We start from the raw sequence: 23,039 nt of genomic DNA on the forward strand, positions 1-23,039 counted from the left end.
ATCCTCTCTCCTGCAATACCCGCACTCTTAGGTAGATTTTCCGTTATTATTATTCCTCACAGCGCTGCCAGATGGTGTAAACACGTAGGCTACAATGATATGATTAAACTTGTGTTTTCTCGAGCTGATATGGGGGCGTTCACAGGTTTGCTTGGATTGCCTCAGTCATTTGCGTTTGAATAGCGCGCGCTCTCCGTGGGCGGAGTCACATTACATTTGAATGAGCTCTAATTAGCTCGACTGGAATCGCTCTCTTTTAATACAGATTTCACAAGATGAGAATATTTGTTTTTTATATAAATTACCTCATTTTAAAGAAGAGAATTCAAGCTTCATGCCTGTGTGTCTGTATGCCTGTTTGACTAAGTATTCGCTGAGTTATTGTTCATTTTCGGACGCGTTTCAGAATGGTCTTCACTGACAGAGAGAAGGCAGAACTCGCATCACGTTTATTTTTCTTTATTTGTCAAAAAGCACAACACTTTGTTTTTATTGTGAGTATACACAAAAATAATACACATTTAACAGAATCGATTGATGTATGAAACTTGCTTGTAATATCAAAGTCAACAGAGCAAAATTAATTTCTTTTGAACTGAAAAAAATCCAGCAAAACGCGCGGGCGCGTTTGTCGACCTCAGAGGGTTAAGGATGACCTTGGAGGCGTTCGGCCAAAATTCCAGGCAGGAAGCGTTCATAGATAGTGCTTATAGATCAGCCACTCGCTTGACTGAGGCAAGTGCCAGTAGAAAAGCAGTTTTGAGCGAGAGCGACTTCAGGTCCACTGACCGAAGCGGCTCGAATGGGGGACCCTTCATGGCTTCCAGGACTTTAGAGAGGTCCCAGATAGGCACAGATGCGAGCACACTCGGTACATCACATGAATGAGGGTCTACGTTTTGTGCAGCGCACCAGCCAGCAAACACTGCCCATTTCTGAGCATACAGGCGCCTCGTTGAGGGCGCTCTCGCTTCCGAAATGGTTTTCAGCATCTTATCCGGGAGATACCCGGGTACCCGCTGAAGGGCCATGCGTGGAGGGCCCATAAATCGGGACGGGGGTATGAAATCGTCCCATTCGCCTGTGTGAGGAGGTCGTTCCTCAGAGGAATCGGCCACGGGGCTGTTTCCAGTAGCTGTAACAGCTCTGGGTACCAACACAGAGGGCGGCTCGGGCCAGTCATGGGTGAGCGCGTCCCTGTTCTTTGTAAAAAATATTTGGCAGTGAGCGTTGTCTTCTGAGGTGAAGAGGTCAACCTCTTGCTGAACAGTTTGTGGGTAAAGAGACCATTCTACTGGGAGAACATTGCGTCTGGATAGCATATCCGCACCCTGGTTCAGAATGCCTGGTACATGCGCCGCCCTCAGCGAGCGCAGGTTGTGCTGGGACCAGAGAAAAAGACTCTCGGCCATGCTGTGCAGGCTGTGTGACCTGAGACCACCCTGGCAGTTTATGTACGACACCACTGCCCTGTTGTCCGTCCGGACCAGGACGTGGTGGTCTTTTAAGTATGGGAGAAAGGCTTTTAAGGCTAAGGCTATCGCCTTTGATGCAGCCGTGACTCGCTCTGATTTGTAAGTGACCAAATCGCCACGCGTGAGCTGCGACCCATGGTTTTAGCCAGCGCTGAAGAGGATGCATTCGCAGCAGCCCTAGTTGGAGTACTGGTGAGGCCGAAGCCATGAGACCATCTTCTGGAATTTCTTGAGGGGAATGTGAGTGCCCGCCCTAAAATATGTTGCTAGGCACCGGATAGAAAGTGCGCACGCCTCTGTGACTCATGCACATCGAGTCTATTTCAATACCCAGAAAGGAGATATTGTGCTTTTGGAGAAATTGATCCTGAGGCCCAGGCATTCTAAGTGGTTGAGGAGCCAGGCTCTGTGAGTTATTAATAGCTCCTCCGATTGGGCTATGATGAGCCAATCGTCGAGGTAGTTTAACACTCGCACTCCCCACTGTCTCAGGGGAACGAGCGCTGTGTCCATACACTTCGTAAAGGTACGGGGCGCTAGAGACAGGACGAAAGGTAGTACTGTGTACTGATAAGCCTGTCCTTCGAATGCGAACCTCAGGAATGTTCTGTGATGGGGCGCTATTTGGATATAAAAATAGGCGTCCTTCAGTTCTACTGAGAAAAAAACAATCTCCCGGGCGAATATGCGCGAATTTGTTTGGTTGTCAACATCCTGAACGGACGCGTCATAAGCGCTTTGTTCAGGTGTCTGAGATCTAGGATGGGTCTGAGACCGCTATCCTTTTTGGGGACGAGGAAGTAGCGGCTGTAAAAGCCTGACTCGCTCTGTGACATAGGAACTGCTTCGACAGCTCCCTTTTTCAACAGTTTTGACACTTCGGTACGAAGAATGTGGGCCATGCCCTCTTCGACCGCTGTCTCGACCTTGGCTCAAAAGCGCGGAGGTCTGCGATCAAACTGGAGTGAATAAACTCGTTTTATTATGTTCAACACCCATTTCGATATTTCGGGGATAGCCTCCCAGGCTTCGGCCCTCATAGCTAGGGGTTGGATGAATACAGGACCCGGGTCGCTGTGAGATAGGGGCCCGGCCGTCCGGCCGTGTGAGCGGCGCTCATGCATAAAGCCCTGACATTCGGTTCTACCAGAAAGACTCGGGAGATGAAATGATATAACAAGAGTAAATTTATTAATAGCTCAGCAAGCATAGTCTTGGCGTAGGCCCCGTCCTTAGCAAGCAATGCGAGGGTAACGGAATCTGCAAATCCCGCCTGAAGATGAAGGCAGGGGCGCAGCCGACCCCCTGGAGGTAAAGGAAGGGACCATCCTGGTGGTGGTGGGGAGGATGGAGGGAAAGGACCATCTTGGAGGTGGTTGGGGAGGATGGAGGTAATTGGCGCCGTCTGTATCTGCGAACTCAGACGGATGTAAGTACCATTCTTTTATACTGAGAGTGTTAACACATGATTGGTTAGAAGTGAGTTAATTCATGACGCGCTGATTGAGTCTTCCTGGCAGAACTTAACGCTAAGCTTACATTTCTATTTATTTAATGAATCATAATGTGATCGTATTATTTAACACGCCACTGGTCGATGACCATAATGTTTGTATAAACTGTAGGTAACAACTGGTAAAATGTAACCGTAATATTTTCTTCTCAGCCATGTCAACAATTATACGTGAGCGAAATCTCCTCCCATCCGTTGTCTGATTGGCCTTTCGCAAGGATTCCTGGGTAGTTAAAGTGTGTGGAGCCTGCATTTATGCGGGCTTCGCGGAAGACCGCTTCAAGGGTACAAAGGGGGCGCTGCTGAGCACACTTCAGAGTGTTAAAATGCTGAATGGGATGGCCTACGGACTCGTAGACACGGCGAGCACTCGCAATTTAAGTCCACGAGACTGAAAGTCCACATGAAGTGTGCCATTTGGGACAGGGCCTAAGAAGCGTCTAAGGTGTTTCCAGTTGACTGCCAAATGAGGTAATTAGTGGGCAAAGGTACTAAACAGCAATTTCCAAAATCAACAGCAGAGGTCGTCACAAGCAACCCTAAATAGCTGACTTCCTGTTGGACGAAGCTTATGACTGTGAGTGAGGAAGTTGTTCGGCCCGATGAGATCTGTATACTGAGTTTCAGACTAACATGTTGTTGTGTTTATATTCCCCTTAAATTACTAAAATTTCCATCACACATGTCCATAACTTTTTCCCAAGGGGAGTCCATGCCAAACTCAGTCTTGATCCGGGTGCTCTCGAGGCTCGATGGGATTGATTATCCAGGTTCAGATAAAATGTTTTAGAAGAAAATCACTCTAAGACTTATATAGAAAAGTTTACGAATCACCACAATCAATGATTTCAATTTCTTTCGTTTGAAGAGTAGTCTTCGAGATTCGGCCCGAACTGTTGCGTGTCTCGCAATTTATTCTTCTGAAATCACAGGGTTTTCCTCAGCAAGAAGCATTTGCATAGAATATTGAAAATACAGCATTTGGTAAAACAGTCATACAGCAACAGTCAGCTTCTCCCCCTCGGGTTTCACAGACCTTAGCTTGACCTCCTCTTGCTGGAGCTTTCATGACAACAATTCCTTGCCTTCACACTTGTAACATATACATATTTATCAGCAAAGCAGAAGTTATATTTGTCTCGGATGCTTCATATACTCTTTTACTGAAACACACTTGCAGCTATCAGCAGTTTAGTAAATCTCTCTTAAGCAACATGTTATATGTAAAAAATACATTTATCAGCATATTTGAGTTACCCATCTCACTTTCTTCATGATTTACTGGAAACAAACTCAGCATGCGGTGTCAAGTTTCAAATGAAAGTCCACACCCTCCACTAGTTTGACCATTCTATATTTAAAACAATTTTGTGTTCAATGTTTGTCATCAATTGATTGTTTTATAAGTTTCATCAACCTTATATTCAATCGCTCTTGTTGTCTAATTATTCGCATCTCTTGCTTTGGAAACGGTTGTCTCCTGAGGAGGAACTTCCCGTCTTCTGTCTTCGTCGTTTCTTGGCTTCTTTCTTTTCTTCGCTGCTTTTTCTCTTTTCTAAAGATTTGCTACAAATAAATCATCCAAATTAATCTCAAGCTTGTTTTGTTATAGTTTTTTCTTCGCCCAGGGAATTTACAATGGAAGTACACTCATCACAATTCCTGTCAATGTGCAAAAGTGTGTTGATATATGGACCAAGTTTTCGGACCTAGCTTCAGCCCAGCCGGGCTTGGGCCCTCATAATAAACATAATAATAATAATCCTTAGAAAAACAAAAGGGCCTTCAACCTTTCAAGACTTGGGTCCTAATTAGGGCACAAAGAACACAAGCAAACCAGAGCAGAATAGTTTCGGTTTCTGAATTAGATGTAGCTCTAAAAAAAAGCCCCTACACAGTTTTTCTTCCTTTCCTCCGCCCAGCCCCTACATATGGGGCGCCGTTTGTAAAGCGGCTCACGCTAAAAATAACAGCAACATTTTGTCACATTTAGCTTCAAACAATGTTTAAAAAAACTGGTATGAATTTTTGACGGTCACTTTTTAGCACATTTACAACAATATTTGTCAACGTAGAGATATTTTAAATAGTTAAATCTAAATATTAAATGTTACACCTAAATGTTAAATGTTAAATCTAAATGCTAAATCTAAATCTAAATGTTAAATCTAAATCTAAATGTTAAATCAAAATGTTAAATATAAATGTTAAATCTAAATATTAAATCTAAATCTAAATGTTAAATCTAAATGTTAAATCTAAATCTAAATGTTAAATCTAAATGTTAAATCTAAATCTAAATATTAAATCTAAATCTAAATGTTAAATCTAAATATTAAATCTAAATCTAAATGTTAAATCTAAATCTAAATGTTAAATCTAAATCTAAATGTTAAATCTAAATGTTAAATCTAAATCTAAATGTTAAATCTAAATATTAAATCTAAATCTAAATGTTAAATCTAAATATTAAATCTAAATCTAAATGTTAAATCTAAATGTTAAATCTAAATCTAAATGTTAAATCTAAATGTTAAATCTAAATGTTAAATCTAAATCTAAATGTTAAATCTAAATGTTAAATCTAAATCTAAATGTTAAATCTAAATATTAAATCTAAATCTAAATGTTAAATCTAAATCTAAATCTAAATGTTAAATCTAAATATTAAATCTAAATCTAAATGTTAAATCTAAATGTTAAATCTAAATCTAAATGTTAAATCTAAATGTTAAATCTAAATGTTAAATCTAAATGTTAAATCTAAATGTTAAATCTAAATGTTAAATTTAAATCTAAATCTAAATGTTAAATCTAAATGTTAAATCTAAATCTAAATGTTAAATCTAAATCTAAATGTTAAATCTAAATTTTAAATCTAAATCTAAATGTTAAATCTAAATGTTAAATCTAAATCTAAATGTTAAATCTAAATGTTAAATCTAAATATTAAATCTAAATCTAAATGTTAAATCTAAATCTAAATGTTAAATCTAAATCTAAATGTTAAATCTAAATTTTAAATCTAAATCTAAATGTTAAATCTAAATGTTAAATCTAAATCTAAATGTTTAATCTAAATGTTAAATCTAAATCTAAATGTTAAATCTAAATGTTAAATCTAAATCTAAATGTTAAATCTAAATGTTAAATCTAAATCTAAATGTTGAATCTAAATCCGATTACCGCCATTTTGAATTTGCATATTTGTTAAATATTTAGCTTCACCCGAAACATTTAGATTCAACATTTAGATTTAGATTTAACATTTAGATTTAACATTTAGATTTAATATTTAGATTTAACATTAAGATTTAGATTTAGATTTAAAATTTAGATTTAGATTTAATATTTAGATTTAACATTTAGATTAAGATTTAGATTTAAGATTTAGATTTAACATTAAGATTTAGATTTAGATTTAACATTTAGATTTAGATTTAATATTTAGATTTAACATTTAGATTTAGATTTAACATTTAGATTTAACATTTAGATTTAGATTTAGCATTTAGATTTAACATTTAACATTTAGGTGTAACATTTAATATTTAGATTTAACTATTTAAAATATCTCTACGTTGACAAATATTGTTGTAAATGTGCTAAAAAGTGACCGTCAAAAATTCATACCAGTTTTTTAAACATTGTTTGAAGCTAAATGTGACAAAATGTTGCTGTTATTTTCAGTGTGAGCCGCTTTACAAACGGCGCCCCATACCTACATCCTCTCCTACATCCTGCTACTCTCAAAAAATATGCAGAGGACATTGTGACTCAAACTTGTGCTTTAACTTGTAAGTTGTTAAGTAGTGTTTGCTGTAATTCAGTCAAATCGAGTGAAGGTTCTTGTTCTCAGGCTGCTGGCGTTTGAAGACTGATTACTTCTCTGATACAGTAGACACGTAAGTACATTGTTCAACAGTTTTAAAAATGAAAGTAAAAGCAACAAAACCTCAGTTTGCGATTGTTGTTTCATGATCTCAGTGAAAGCACTGAAGTCTGCCCTGATATATCTGCTCTGCCGACACTTTTTTTAGATTAACAAGAATCTTCACTGAACAAGAATCTTTAGGACTTCAGCTGGATTTTCCTAAATGTCAAACATCACCGTATATTCTTTATATCCACCCGTAGCTGATTTGAACTCTTTTTTTTTTTTTGACTACTTGTTTATTCTCCTGTCTACTTTAACTCTTTATCGTGCTTCAAATTCTTAAACTAGTTTACTTTTCCTAATTAGATTCCTAATTTCCTAAATAGACTTTGCTAATTGTTGTCTGAGTACAGAACTCTGGTTGTAGAGCATTTTTGCGAATCTCATAATTTCAAATATTCGTTCATTATGGACCCGGTGTCGCTTTGAGACGTCACGTCGCGACTGTGCGCTCACGATCACAAACTAGCCAGTCCTGAAATAGTCAGAAGGTGCAGTGCACTTATTTTACCCTAAGCGGCCGCTCACTGCTGACACGTAGGTGTAATTTTTTTTAATAGTTGCAGCGTACAACATGCTAAGTAAATGATAGTCAGAAATCAGAAGGTCTTCCTAAGATGTGCCCCATGCTCCATTCATAGACCCTTCAGTTTGATCTATCCTGGACAGAGATTTGCGGAAACAACTTTAATCTACTAAAATGAATGATTTCTGAAACTTCAGAATAAATCAAGATGTAACATTTATTGATCAGGTAAAAATGTATCATGCCAATTACACAAGTGATTAAAAGCCAATTCAGAAATGATAAAAGAAGATGACTCTAAGAGTAAGCAATGCATTCCTGACAGAGATATACAGTGGTGTGTGAGTGTTCTCCAACAGGGAAACACTGAAACAGCACTGTATGGGGGATGATCCTGGTAATCATCCCAAAGACTGCTCTGTCATCTACCCTTAAAAACCCAGACCAGAACAAAAGGGGTTATACAAATATTGTTTAGAGTTGTTTGTGTCAATCCATGTACCCCAGGGGGTAACACCTGGTTTCGGGAGATATCTGGAAGAGATATCAGCCAGAGCGGAGATACAGGATTCTCCTAAGTTCTCAATCTTTCTCATTATACCAATGACTGCAATGAAATTAAGACCATTTTACCAATCACACTGAGACACTTAAAATGATACCAAACATGAAAAGGAAAAAACAACATATTCACAAGATGTGAATATATAGACATTCTTAATGAACTTTCAGTGCCTTGAGGAGGGAGAAGAGGAGGGAGAGGGGGGATGAGTTGAAGTCAAACAAGGAGACAAGGAGATAAGTTTGGGCAGGACAAGGTTCTGTGCTCTGTCTTTGCTATCTGCTGTCCAGGGTGCATTTTATGGCTTTATTGCAGGGTGAGTTTTGTTTTAGCAGGAAAATCAGTCCTTATATATATTTCATTTTCTCTCTTCACAGATCCTGCTCTAAACATGGAGGCAGCAGATATGTTATGTGATTCTCTCTTCCGCTGGCTGGAGAACCGAAAGGAATGTGCAGGAAAGCTGTTGGAACTGGCGCAAAAGCTGGAAAATGTTCATGAGGGCAGCAACATCGCTCAGGTGGCTCTAGGAGCTGCCACAACTGTGGGCGCAATAACTGGAGCAGCGCTTGCCACTATCTTTACAGGAGGTCTGGCCACCCCACTATTGGTTGCTGCAACAGCTGGCTCTGTATCGTACACTGCAGTCAGCGTCACTTCCACATTGGTAGAGACATTTATCTCCAGCAGTACCTTTAAAAAAGCTACTGAATTAATTAAAGAAGATGAAGAGGTTGGCACGAGCATTCAGGAGCAACTGCAAAATCTGAAGGGCAGGTGTGCAGAAACAAAGAAGGACAGGTGTACAGAAGCGCAGCTCGGGGATCATGCTGATGAGTTGGACTGTGAGATCACCACTCTACTTATGTGGGCTCTGGCCAGAAGGAGTAATACTCCCGTATCCCTAGACTTTCTCAGAAGTTTCAACAGGGCCACGTTCTTTCGTCACATAACACCTGGTGGACTGGCTCCAGCCAAGGCCAAGTTCCTTATTTTCCAAGCTCTGGGCGCCATTAGTTTTTTCTCTGTAATAGCAAGTAGCCTGAAGGTGTCGGGCAAAGTAATGATGAAGAACATTGGACGCATTGGCATTAAAACTGTTGCTAAAGTAGGATCAACAGTATCAGCTTTCTGTTCTCAAGCATCCCATTTTAAGAAAATTTTGATTTTGAAATTCTCTTGCAGTGACTATTCAAGAGAACAATATGAAATATTCACTGCATTGCCCTGATATGTTAGACAGTGATTTTGTGATTGTGACTTTTCTTCTAGGCACTGGGTGTGATTGGTTTAGGCATGTGTCTGTACGACCTGATTATGATGAGTAAAGAACTAGTAAAGGGCAATCGGGTCACAGAGGCCAGCAAGATCCTACGGGATTCAGCCAGGGAAATTCTGGACGGCCAACAAAAGCTAAAGGAACAGCTGGATGCAATGCAGTATGATATATTATTTTTTTAATTTTTTTAATTTCTACTAATTTATTTGTCTTGGCCAAAGCCACTATATCTTGTATTTGTCTGAGATTGTACAGTACTGCAATAATGAAGGTCTGAGGTAACTGACTGACTGACAGTATAACTTTTCTCATTACAGAGAAATCATCCAAAAATTGTTGCAAATGAAGAGGATCATCGAGAACTTGGGGGAATATTCTCTCATCATAGATGAAAAGGGACAGATAATAATTGATTATATCAGGGGAACATGTACAGACAACACAGTTCTCTCCTGGCTTGAGGGATTAACTAATAAGATTGCATTTTTGAATCTTCTACGATTTTTCAAGAAGAGGTTGACCGATACTGAGAGGTTGACCATTCCTGAGTATTTGGAAAAAAAATTGAAACAAAAAAAGCCTAGCAAAGACATTGTGATTGTGGCTCATGGCAGTATTGTCGACCGGTTTATGCCATCACGTGTTCTGGTGCCCACATGTAACATCAAAGACACCATTCTCTACTCTCCGTGGAACTGCGCTATTGACACCAACACTGCATGTGCAATTGCTGAGGGTTTCATTGAAGTGACAGACAGAAAGTTTGACAACAACAAAAGTACGCCTTACTATGAGCCAGACCCTTTGCCTGATGACTGGAACAGGATGCGAAAATCTCGCCACGACATTCCAGAGATCCTTCTATACCCTGTGACCCCTAAAGAAGGAGTATGGACCGAATTTAAGCAGTTACGTAAGAACAGAGGCGGGGAAAAAGGAGACCGTGTTATTATTCCATATGTTGTCCCACAAAATCAGGTAAATAAATTCGGAGATATCCCCCTGTACATGTTCATATTTGCGACATCAGTTATACTCATGTTCTATACTGTGCACCTGGCGGCTTGTTTAGACCGATGTGAAGAAAGTCCATTATGTCCAGTAGAGTGGCGAACACAGTATGCCTACACAAGTGATGGAGCCTGTATGACGGTGAACCTGCGTAACAGGAAGGTGGACTCTGTGTTATACAGAGCCTTAAGATCAATGTTTGACACAAACCATAGATAAATCAGCTGAACGGCCTCTGGGTCAGTCCGGATGTGTAGTAAACACAGGGCTGGAGAGCGACCCGGAGCGGGGCAGTTTAATGACCAAGACCAGACCATTGTTTTCATGTTAAAAAGAACTTATATAAAAGAAGTGACAGTTCAGGTCTTTCTATCCCATCATATTTACCACTGACATGTTTCAACCACAACATAAAGATAAATTACAAATTACATAACAAGTATTGTGCTATGATAATTCCAACTGTAACATTATGTAAAAAAAAGTTTTGGTTCGCATAACAAACATGAAATATTTAAGTAAAAAAACTTTTACTTTTCTATATCCATTATCCAACTCACATTTATTTTTCATTTATTTAGCTTTCTGTGTAAAACTTATGGGTTTCACCTGTATCCAGCATAATTAATGATCTGCTATGGGGTGGCAGTGGCTCAGTGGTTCATGTAAGTTGTCTACAAACCGGAGGGTTGGTGGTTCCACCTGACCAAGTGTCGAGGTGTCCATGAGCAAGACACTTAACCATAAGCATGGCTGACACTGCCGTCGGTGAGTGAGTGAATGGGTGAATGTGAGGCTATATGTAAAGCGCTTTGGTGGCCATAGGTCTGTTGAAAGCGCTATATAAATGCAGTCCATTTACTATTAATAATCTGCGCTATATAATTATATTAATCATTAAATCATCATCATCATGTTTTGTATCCATTAATTTGTGTCTTAAGGCCCGTTCACACCAAGGATGATAACTATAAAGATAACTACAAAGTATATAGAACTATATATAAAATATATAGTTCTAAAAAATAATTCTCAATATTACAGAATATGAGAGTTCACACCACAACTACAACGATAACGATATAGAGAGACAATATCGTTGGAATCACTTTCAGAATGATTTTATAGAGCTAATGAATGATAAAAACATTGGCAGCCAATCAGAATCCATCGTGCTGTGACGAGCTCGAGCATTTAAAGCACATGTGTCAAACTCAAGGCCCGCGGGCCAAATCCGGCCCGCCACATTATTTTATGTGGCCCGCGAGAGCATATGGGTGTCTTAAAATTAGGAATGCAATCAATTTTAGGCTGCCGAAAATTTTCGGCCGAAAATAACATTTTCGTTTTTTGGCCGAAATATACTAAAAAGCCGCCGCGCCCCTCCGTGTTCGGCGATGGTTTGACTCTGGCTCAGCGTGTTTTATGACTTTGCGTGCGAGTCCGCTTCCGAACATGCATAACTTCGTTCCGTTCCCCTCGGTTCCGCTGTGTGTGTGCGCTGTGCTCTCCGCGCCGTGTCCACAGCGCGTTCTGCTCAATGTTCCGCAAGCAACGTCCGTGTGTGTGTGTGTGTGTGTGTGAGTGTTGCGAGTTCTGCTCACGCTCATTGGAAAGGCAAAGTCCGCTTAAAAAACCTGCCGACATGAAATTTCTCTGGACTTGTTTCTTTTTGCAATAGTAGGCCTACTACTCTGCTGTAACATGGTGTATAGCCGTGCTGGGCAACACTGGTAAAATTACACGAATCACGATCCTCTCGTTCACTGGTCCTCTCCCTGATCTGCTCCTGCTCTGACAAAAATAGCTTTGTAGTACTATAGGCCTACTTTATTTCGACAATTGGTAAAAAAAAAAATTCTGTTAAATCTGATTCTGCTGCATAGAACTGATTAAAGAATAATATATTGATATTTTATATTATTTTAAAATAGGTACCAGTATTAGCCTTTTCACCATTTGTATCACCCCGCTTGTCTGTGTTTGCACCACTTGCATCATTAAGCCAGTAGGTGGCGACAAGTGACTGTCTTTAGGAGTGAACAATTGAACTTTAAACTGATTAGTTTTAAAAAGATTGCACTGGTTTTTGATTGAAATGTAACATCTATGCAAAATAATCCTTGAAAGATTTCTCATTTAAGGCCATTCCCGTTTGGAATATGTGTATTGTCAACAATAAGCAGAAACATTCTGCATTTCCATTTTGTAGTGTGGATCATTCATTGCAACATTTATCCTCATTCTCATTTTTAAGAATCTGTTATCTTGACAAATAATTTATGCTACTGCCCACTGACATGCTTTTAAAGCTATTGTTATCCCCCCAAAAATTTGGCCTTTAAACACCTTAAAATGCACATATGTAGGTCAGAGAAATCCAAATTTTATCAGGGGAGCATGCCCCCATTTGCAAACTATTAGTTAATTCATAGTTTATTAATAGTAGGCTATCGTTAACACATTAACAGACTATACACAAATAGTGAGTTCTTCATTAACTCGCGGTAAATAAATGCTCTCATATAAAGGGAATTGATGCAAATTTAAGGCTTGATTACTGTCTATAGAAACACTTTTCGTGGAATAATGTATAATAATGGTAGGATTAAAGGACATAATTATGTTTCCTCTTTTTATTCTTTTAATTACATTTGAAATCAATTTTAATCAATGTAGGCTATTATTCTTTGAACTTCTTATTTCTTTTTCTAATTACATTCTTTGTTGTAAATCATTTCTTATGTAAAGCACTTTGAATTACCATTGTGTATGAAGTCTGTTATATTGTGTAATATATTAATAAACTTGTCTTGCCTTGACTTTTGTGTGACTTAGGCTACGTTCACACTGCAGGGCTTAATGCTCAATTCCGATTTTTTGAAAAAATGCGATTTTTTTGCAAGGCCGTTCACATTTCCAATTAAATGCGACCTTTTGTGATCTCCTGTGTGAACGTGAAATGACCCCAGAAGTGACCCGCATGCGCAGAAGAGTACTCAACGGTCAACGACGTCACTTGTTGTTTGCGGAAGTAGCTAAACTTTAACTGTGATTCTCTCTCACACACACACACACACACACACACACAAGCGCGCGCAGCGACCGTTACACAAGAGCCAGACAGCAGCCGCTGACCTATCTAATATCAGATTCAGCACAAATAAGTTAACATAACGTATATATAATGGCCGTGGGCTTTTTTATTAATTTTTTTATTAACGGGCTCGTCGAGGTCGACCCGTTCGGCAGATTTACCTCAGCTCGACGAATATGCAGTCCGTTTTCAGTTTCAAACCGACGACTACTTCAACGCAGAATTATGACGTTTTTCGCGTATCAATGACGTGCGGGTCGGATAAATGCGACCTGGCCGTTCAGACTGAAGTCGCATTTCAAAAGATCGGATATGTATCGGATTTGGGACCACATACCCAAGTGGCCTGGGTCGCATTTGAAAAGATCGGATCTGTGTCGTTCAGACTGTCATGAAAAGATCAGATACAGGTCGCATAGGGGCAAAAAAATCGGAATTGGGTCGTTTCAGCCTGCAGTGTGAACGTAGCCTTAATCTAAAGTTTGAAATATTTAGCCCTAATAAAACATTTATTTAGGATAAAACATAACTAATTTATTTATTATTAAAATGGCTTGACAGAAAGAAACATCACACAACCATTGGAATTTGTGTAAAATACAACACACACACACACACACACACACACACACACAGACAGACACACACGGTGCGGGCGGCAACTCAAACCAACTTATAAACAGTTAATTAACACAAAACTCAGAATATACACAAAAATAACCACATTCAAACACATTAAGTGACTCAATCCAGCATTAAAACATGTTATATTGTCATATTAGTTCTGGGGGAAAGTGACAAAGTTCGCTGGAATGGTCACAAAACTCAAAACACTACAATAATATTAACATTTAAAGAAGATCAAGCAAGTGTGAATGAGCACCGCAGTTACACCAGTTTTCAGCGTCTGCCGTCTCACTATATTGGGACGTGAACATATGAACTCCATCAGAAGCAGAGCTGCAGTGAAACACTTTGTAAATGCAGCTGCTTTTTTGAATTTATTTTTAAATGCGCACATACTTTTATTTTGACATGCCGAAAACCGGAAGTAGCGGCTGTTTGCTTCGGTAAGCTCCGTAAGCAAAGCGCAGAGACCAAGCGCACATGTAGCAGTGACACCTGTCTAGTTTAATTTTTTATTCTTTATAATCCATGATTCGTGGTGTTTACTACAACTGTGTATAAGCTGAAGAATACATTTTTTGACTGAAGATTTCTTCTGGAAAAGTACTCTGCCGTTGGTTGATAAGCAGGCTAAAGTGGTCAGTATTACTCTGTATTCTTTGTTATTTATGTAACGATTGCAATATTTAATGTTGTCTATTTTGTTTACCTGAACTTTTAGTTCTACGGTGTTAATAAACATCTGTTAACGGAACTGGAGTCTCGCATTCGATCAATGGGCGGCATACACTTTATTCTGATGCAGCAGATATTCTACTGACTATGAGTAACTTTGTGAGTCTGTGTGAACTAATGCTCACAGTCTACTAATACTCAACTATACTCTAGTCAACAGAATATCTAAAGATGATCATCAAAATAAAGTTTCCAAAAAATCCAATGTTTTGTTGTAATTGAATTGGTCTATTATCATTTCATTCCATCATTGTGATGCTAAATTTCTATTACAGTTTTTCTCGATTGCTTAAACACTATAACCAGACTTTTGAACTAAAATTTCAAAACCATAATGCCATTTATCAAAAAGCACACCCATTTCCCTAAACTATAAACACTATTCCCTGTTTTGACACATGAGTCAGATTTGTTGAACTGTCACTGCAAAACTCTACACACAAATCCCTTCATTTCTCATTGCCTAGACCATGTTGTCATTTAGAAAGCACTAGCATTCAATATTGTTCTCTCAAGTCAGCACAACTTCAGCTCAGTTACACACAATTACCCAGGTGGAAACACTAAGAGTCAAAATTTAACACACATCAATCAGAACCTTCAATAGATATATAAAAGGGCCCAAATCAGTTTATTGCGTTTTGGAACAATGCATCCAGAAAGACATGAAGGAAAAGGGATAAGAATGAGGAGGAGGAATTAAGGGCAAGGATAAGAAGACAAGCAGTCTCAGATGAAATTCAAGCCACTCTAGTTGCCCATGTCTTTATCAATGGTATGACTATGAGGGAGGCTGGGCTACGAGTAAGGCCAAATTTGAGTCGCTTCACCGTCGCCTCGAGAACCTTCAGGGAGGAGTGGTGGCAAACACAATTCTATCACTGAATAAGAGACAAACATTTCCAATAGTCTTTGATGAGGTGTATTCTCTTGCAAGAAAAGGCCAGCAGTCGTACAGTCACACAGAGTGATTATATAGTGTGACAGTGAAGGGAGGGCATCCTTTCTCCTTTATAGTCTTGACTCCAGAATGTCATCTTTCTAGGCCAATGATGGTATTTCAGCCATATGGGGAACATTCTTAGACGTGTCCATCATATTGTCTCCTTGAGTGGAGGCCCTCCTGTCACGTCCCAACACTCTTTACCATTCCAATACAATTCGAATTCCATATGAGAATAAGGTTTGTGTGCTCTTTTACTGTCATATGATGGTCACACACATCTTACTATGGAAGCCCGTTTCCGCCACGTTGAGTAAAAAAAAAAAAAGATTCTTTAAGTCATAATAATGAGAAACTTTCTCATAATAATGACTTAACATCTCATAATAATGAGAAACTTTCTTGTAATAATGAGAAACTTTCTCGTAATAATGACTTAAAGGTAGGGTAGGTTGGATTTTTATAAAAAACTTTTTTTCAAATTTGTTTAAACTGTCTTTATATACCAATACATAATTAAAATGTAAGTGCTCTGAAAAAGAGAGTATAAAAATCGAGTGTCTGTAGACCTCTCACGACTGTTTTAAACACAGCTCATTATTTCCATTCACTCCACCCCCTCCCTTCTGAGCTCCTTCCAAAGCCACGCCCCCAAAACACATGAACGCGACGCCAAATGCTCAGCCTCAGCTAGAAGACACATTTATTTACTTATTTATTTACCTGAGACGAGTGGAGAGGAAGGAGCGCAGTGCATGCAGTGACATCATGTCAGAATCACATGTAATAAAACACCTAACTTTATCACTATAAATATAAACAAATAAGATGGCTTTTAGTACTCACTATCAAGCTAGCATATCAATACTGGTAAAGTTTAAAATATATTTTGTTTGATTCGGTAACGAGCTATATTTAGAAGTTTCTCATTATTTTGAGATGTTAAGTCATTATTACGAGAAAGTTTCTCGTTATTACGAGATGTTTAAGTCATAATTACGAGAAAGTTTCTCATTATTACGAGATGTCAAGTCATTATTTCGAGAAAGTTTCTCATTATTACGAGATGTTAAGTCATTATTACGAGAAAGTTTCTCATTATTACGAGATGTTAAGTCATTATTACGAGAAAGTTTCTCATTATTTTGAGATGTTAAGTCATTATTACGAGAAAGTTTCTCGTTATTACGAGATGTTTAAGTCATTATTACGAGAAAGTTTCTCATTATTTTGAGATGTTAAGTCATTATTACGAGAAAGTTTCTCATTATTACGAGATGTCAAGTCATTATTTCGAGAAAGTTTCTCATTATTACGAGATGTTAAGTCATTATTACGAGAAAGTTTCTCGTTATTACGAGATGTTTAAGTCATTATTACGAGAAAGTTTCTCATTATTACGAGATGTTAAGTCATTATTACGAGAAAGTTTCTCATTATTACGAGATGTTAAGTCATTATTACGAGAAAGTTTCTCGTTATTACGAGATGTTTAAGTCATTATTACGAGAAAGTTTCTCATTATTTTGAGATGTTAAGTCATTATTACGAGAAAGTTTCTCATTATTACGAGATGTCAAGTCATAATTACGAGAAAGTTTCTCATTATTACGAGATGTCAAGTCATTATTTCGAGAAAGTTTCTCATTATTACGAGATGTTAAGTCATTATTACAAGAAAGTTTCTCATTATTACGAGATGTTAAGTCATTATTACGAGAAAGTTTCTCATTATTTTGAGATGTTAAGTCATTATTACGAGAAAGTTTCTCATTATTACGAGATGTTAAGTCATTATTACGAGAAAGTTTCTCATTATTACGAGATGTTAAGTCATTATTACAAGAAAGTTTCTCATTATTACGAGATGTTAAGTCATTATTACGAGAAAGTTTCTCATTATTTTGAGATGTTAAGTCATTATTACGAGAAAGTTTCTCATTATTACGAGATGTCAAGTCATAATTACGAGAAAGTTTCTCATTATTACGAGATGTCAAGTCATTATTTCGAGAAAGTTTCTCATTATTGCGAGATGTTAAGTCATTATTACGAGAAAGTTTCTCATTATTACGAGATGTCAAGTCATTATTACGAGAAAGTTTCTCGTTATTACGAGATGTTAAGTCATTATTACGAGAAAGTTTCTCGTTATTACGAGATGTTTAAGTCATTATTACGAGAAAGTTTCTCATTATTACGAGATGTTAAGTCATTATTACGAGAAAGTTTCTCATTATTACGAGATGTCAAGTCATTATTTCGAGAAAGTTTCTCATTATTACGAGATGTTAAGTCATTATTACGAGAAAGTTTCTCATTATTACGAGATGTCAAGTCATAATTACGAGAAAGTTTCTCATTATTACGAGATGTCAAGTCATTATTTCGAGAAAGTTTCTCATTATTGCGAGATGTCAAGTCATTATTACGAGAAAGTTTCTCATTATTACGAGATGTTAAGTCATTATTACGAGAAAGTTTCTCATTATTGCGAGATGTTAAGTCATTATTACGAGAAAGTTTCTCATTATTACGAGATGTCAAGTCATTATTACGAGAAAGTTTCTCGTTATTACGAGATGTTAAGTCATTATTACGAGAAAGTTTCTCGTTATTACGAGATGTTTAAGTCATTATTACGAGAAAGTTTCTCATTATTACGAGATGTTAAGTCATTATTACGAGAAAGTTTCTCATTATTACGAGATGTCAAGTCATTATTTCGAGAAAGTTTCTCGTTATTACGAGATGTTAAGTCATTATTACGAGAAAGTTTCTCGTTATTACGAGATGTTAAGTCATTATTACGAGAAAGTTTCTCGTTATTACGAGATGTTTAAGTCATTATTACGAGAAAGTTTCTCATTATTACGAGATGTTAAGTCATTATTACGAGAAAGTTTCTCATTATTACGAGATGTTAAGTCATTATTACGAGAAAGTTTCTCATTATTACGAGATGTTTAAGTCATTATTACGAGAAAGTTTCTCATTATTTTGAGATGTTAAGTCATTATTACGAGAAAGTTTCTCGTTATTACGAGATGTTTAAGTCATAATTACGAGAAAGTTTCTCATTATTACGAGATGTTAAGTCATTATTACGAGAAAGTTTCTCATTATTACGAGATGTTAAGTCATTATTACGAGAAAGTTTCTCATTATAACGAGATGTCAAGTCATTATTTCGAGAAAGTTTCTCATTATTACGAGATGTTAAGTCATTATTACGAGAAAGTTTCTCGTTATTACGAGATGTTAAGTCATTATTACGAGAAAGTTTCTCGTTATTACGAGATGTTTAAGTCATTATTACGAGAAAGTTTCTCATTATTACGAGATGTTAAGTCATTATTACGAGAAAGTTTCTCATTATTACGAGATGTTAAGTCATTATTACGAGAAAGTTTCTCATTATTACGAGATGTTTAAGTCATTATTACGAGAAAGTTTCTCATTATTTTGAGATGTTAAGTCATTATTACGAGAAAGTTTCTCGTTATTACGAGATGTTAAGTCATAATTACGAGAAAGTTTCTCATTATTACGAGATGTCAAGTCATTATTACGAGAAAGTTTCTCGTTATTACGAGATGTTAAGTCATTATTTCGAGAAAGTTTCTCATTATTACGAGATGTCAAGTCATTATTTCGAGAAAGTTTCTCATTATTTTGAGATGTCAAGTCATTATTTCGAGAAAGTTTCTCATTATTACGAGATGTCAAGTCATTATTACGAGAAAGTTTCTCGTTATTACGAGATGTTAAGTCATTATTTCGAGAAAGTTTCTCATTATTACGAGATGTCAAGTCATTATTTCGAGAAAGTTTCTCATTATTACGAGATGTCAAGTCATTATTACGAGAAAGTTTCTCGTTATTACGAGATGTTTAAGTCATAATTACGAGAAAGTTTCTCATTATTACGAGATGTCAAGTCATTATTACGAGAAAGTTTCTCGTTATTACGAGATGTTTAAGTCATTATTACGAGAAAGTTTCTCATTATTACGAGATGTTAAGTCATTATTACGAGAAAGTTTCTCGTTTTTACGAGATGTTAAGTCATTATTACGAGAAAGTTTCTCGTTATTACGAGATGTTTAAGTCATTATTACGAGAAAGTTTCTCATTATTACGAGATGTTAAGTCATTATTACGAGAAAGTTTCTCATTATTTTGAGATGTTAAGTCATTATTACGAGAAAGTTTCTCGTTATTACGAGATGTTTAAGTCATAATTACGAGAAAGTTTCTCATTATTACGAGATGTCAAGTCATAATTACGAGAAAGTTTCTCATTATTACATTATTAATTTGATTTTATCAATAAATTCCACTAGAAACAAACCTTGTTGTATTATTTTAATTTAATACTGTGAAGCTGCTTTGATACAATCTGTATTGTGAAAAGCGCTGTACAAATATACTTGACTTGACTTGACTATTACGAGATGTCAAGTCATTATTTTGAGAAAGTTTCTCATTATTACGAGATGTTAAGTCATTATTACGAGAAAGTTTCTCATTATTTTGAGATGTTAAGTCATTATTACGAGAAAGTTTCTCGTTATTACGAGATGTTACAGTTTTTCTGAATTGCGAAAACACATTTCTTGAAACCATCACTCACTTTCTCAAAACCTTAAACACAAAACCAAATTTTCAAACCGCATTCACAGAACCTCTGACTCTTCTGGCAAAATCAAACAATTGCCTCAAAACCATTTTATCTGTTCTCAAAATCAAACAATGCTCTCAGATCATACACACAGCGAGTCAAAATTATAAACACTACAGATCATTCATTACACACTACATAAAAAAATGGAGAACACAGAATCCAAAGCATGCAGTTACAGAAAAAAAGTATATTGTAACAAAGTAAAAAACGTAAAAAAAAAGTATAGTAACGACAACTTACTGTAGACCTATCGAATGTCTGTATATTCACCACTTACATACTGTGAAAATACAGTGACCCAACTGCAAAAGCCAAAAAGGTTGCAGTAAGAAACTCTAAATGAAAAGCACAGTAAAGTACACTCAGAAGAGTTGTGCAACTGCTAAATCAAGGTCAGTGAGAGATTTTATTCTGCTTCAGCATCATGTCTTCATGTTGGTCCGGCCGGAGGAGTTTCTCCACATCTCAGACACTGTCGTCTCTGCAGGCGAAGGGAAAAACCCTAAAGCAGATCCAGCCTTGACAACATTCTCCACACCTTGCTCTTCCTCGTCCTCATCCTCTTCCTGCTTGTTCACCTCCTCTTACTCATCCTCATCCTCCTCTCCCTCTTATATTGTTTCCATCCATTGTTGGTATCAACATTCAGTGCAACATTTGAGTACATTTTGGGACTCTGAACTGACTTGTATTATGTACAGTTGGTTTGGTCACATCATTAGAAATAAGTGTGAACAATTTTGAGTCGTTGTGTGTAAACGATGACAACTGTGTTGCAGTTGTGTTTAACTTTCACCTACCTGTGTTTAGCATTTTGAAATGTAAGTGCATCACAGTGCAAAATGTGTTTTAGTGAGTGAGAATGTGTTTAGAGTTTTGAAAAAAGAGTGCATGAGATTTGCAAACAGTGTTGTAACTACCTGAACTTGTTTAATGTTTTACAGAAAGAGTGATTTATTCCACAAATTGGTTTAGACTATTGAGAATATGGTTCAGAGAATGGGATTTAGTGTTTTAGCAATTCAGAAAAACTGTAAGTCATTATTACGAGAAAGTTTCTCATTATTTTGAGATGTTAAGTCATTATTACGAGAAAGTTTCTCGTTATTACGAGATGTTTAAGTCATTATTTCGAGAAAGTTTCTCATTATAACGAGATGTCAAGTCATTATTTCGAGAAAGTTTCTCATTATTTTGAGATGTTAAGTCATTATTTCGAGAAAGTTTCTCATTATAACGAGATGTCAAGTCATTATTTCGAGAAAGTTTCTCATTATTACGAGATGTTAAGTCATTATTACGAGAAAGTTTCTCATTATTACGAGATGTTAAGTCATTATTACGAGAAAGTTTCTCATTATAACGAGATGTTAAGTCATTATTACGAGAAAGTTTCTCATTATTATGAGATGTTAAGTCATTATTACGAGAAAGTTTCTCATTATTATGAGATGTTAAGTCATTATTTCGAGAAAGTTTCTCATTATAACGAGATGTCAAGTCATTATTTCGAGAAAGTTTCTCATTATTACGAGATGTTAAGTCATTATTACGAGAAAGTTTCTCATTATTACGAGATGTCAAGTTATTATTTCGAGAAAGTTTCTCATTATTACGAGATGTTAAGTCATTATTACGAGAAAGTTTCTCATTATTATGAGATGTTAAGTCATTATTATGAGAAACTTTCTCATTATTATGACTTAAAGAATCTTTTCTTTTTTACTCAACGTGGCGGAAACGGGCTTCCATATTTTACTGTAAGTAAATATAAAAAAAAAATTAGAGGAGAGAGTAAAAAAAAAAGTAAAACAGGAAAAAAATAATATTTTTGTGTGTGTGTGTTTTCTGTGTATGAATAAAAATGTGCCAATGTATCCACTGGTTGTTTCTTTTGTGTTCATCATGCAAAAAGGTTTGTGAGGGGGGGAACCACAAGCAGCATAACTGATGTTGTTTTGAATTTATTGCATCAGTGTCTTAGACTATGTTGTAGTGTGTGTGATTTTGAGGGCTTGTGTGTCCTGTCTGAGGGCAAAGTTTGGTCAGCAAGAGTGAATGGTTTTGAGTGTAGAGCTTCATTTTGACCTGAAAATAGGATGTTTGGGGAATTGGGGGAGACATTATGGATTTGTGTTTATAGTTTTGAGAATACGAGGCATAGTTTCAAGAAATGTGTTTAAGCAATCGAGAAAAACTGTAATGCAAGTAGAAGCAACATGTGCGTAAATGTAGAGATATTGTGTGTCATTAGTTATTTTAAAAAGCATGGTCTTTAGGGCTCTCGTTGATCGGAGGGGAGGGGAGGGGAGGGGAGCGGAGGGGAGGGGAGGGGAGGGGAGCGGAGGGGAGGGGAGGGGAGCGGAGGGGAGGGGAGGGGGAGGGGAGGGGGAGGGGAGCATACAAGCTAGCAGAAAGAGGAAGCCAGCTACAGTCCACAACCCTCAGAAGATCAAAAGAGGAAACCTGACATTCTCAGCCAAGAACACATATTGAGTAAAGACAGGGTACGCTTTAAAATGTAATTGTGTATCTGGCCCATGGGACTTCCAGCTGGCATAGAGTGGAGTATTTAACTTTTGCCTCTGCAAGAAATGATAAAATTAGAATAATGACTCAAACTCTGAATAGTATTGAGTCTGTTTAT

General features: G+C 37.1%; 2 protein-coding genes and 1 long non-coding RNA gene across 3 annotated transcripts in view; 1 reads left to right on the forward strand and 2 right to left on the reverse strand.

Annotated features, from left to right (window-relative positions):
- Positions 1-23,039, reverse strand: part of LOC309504111 (uncharacterized protein) — a 501,143-nt gene that overhangs the window by 457,055 nt on the left and 21,049 nt on the right. The window lies entirely within an intron of this gene.
- LOC309504187 lies at positions 2,645-3,020 on the reverse strand. Its single transcript, XR_014207993.1, has 2 exons — positions 2,941-3,020; positions 2,645-2,880 (listed from the first exon to the last, which is right to left on the reverse strand). It is a non-coding gene; the product is annotated as an uncharacterized lncRNA (long non-coding RNA).
- Positions 6,747-23,039, forward strand: part of LOC309504109 (uncharacterized protein) — a 102,565-nt gene continuing 86,272 nt past the window's right edge. Inside the window, exons 1-3 of the mRNA XM_082177128.1 lie at positions 6,747-6,893; positions 8,391-9,133; positions 9,286-9,452. Of these exons, the coding sequence (XP_082033254.1) occupies positions 8,405-9,133; positions 9,286-9,452 (896 nt within the window). The 5' untranslated portion in view covers positions 6,747-6,893; positions 8,391-8,404. The remainder of the gene's footprint in view (positions 6,894-8,390; positions 9,134-9,285; positions 9,453-23,039) is intronic.

Source organism: Leuciscus leuciscus (assembly GCF_965113295.1).
Source record: "Leuciscus leuciscus genome assembly, chromosome: 8".
In the NCBI taxonomy this organism is placed as follows: domain Eukaryota; kingdom Metazoa; phylum Chordata; class Actinopteri; order Cypriniformes; family Leuciscidae; genus Leuciscus; species Leuciscus leuciscus.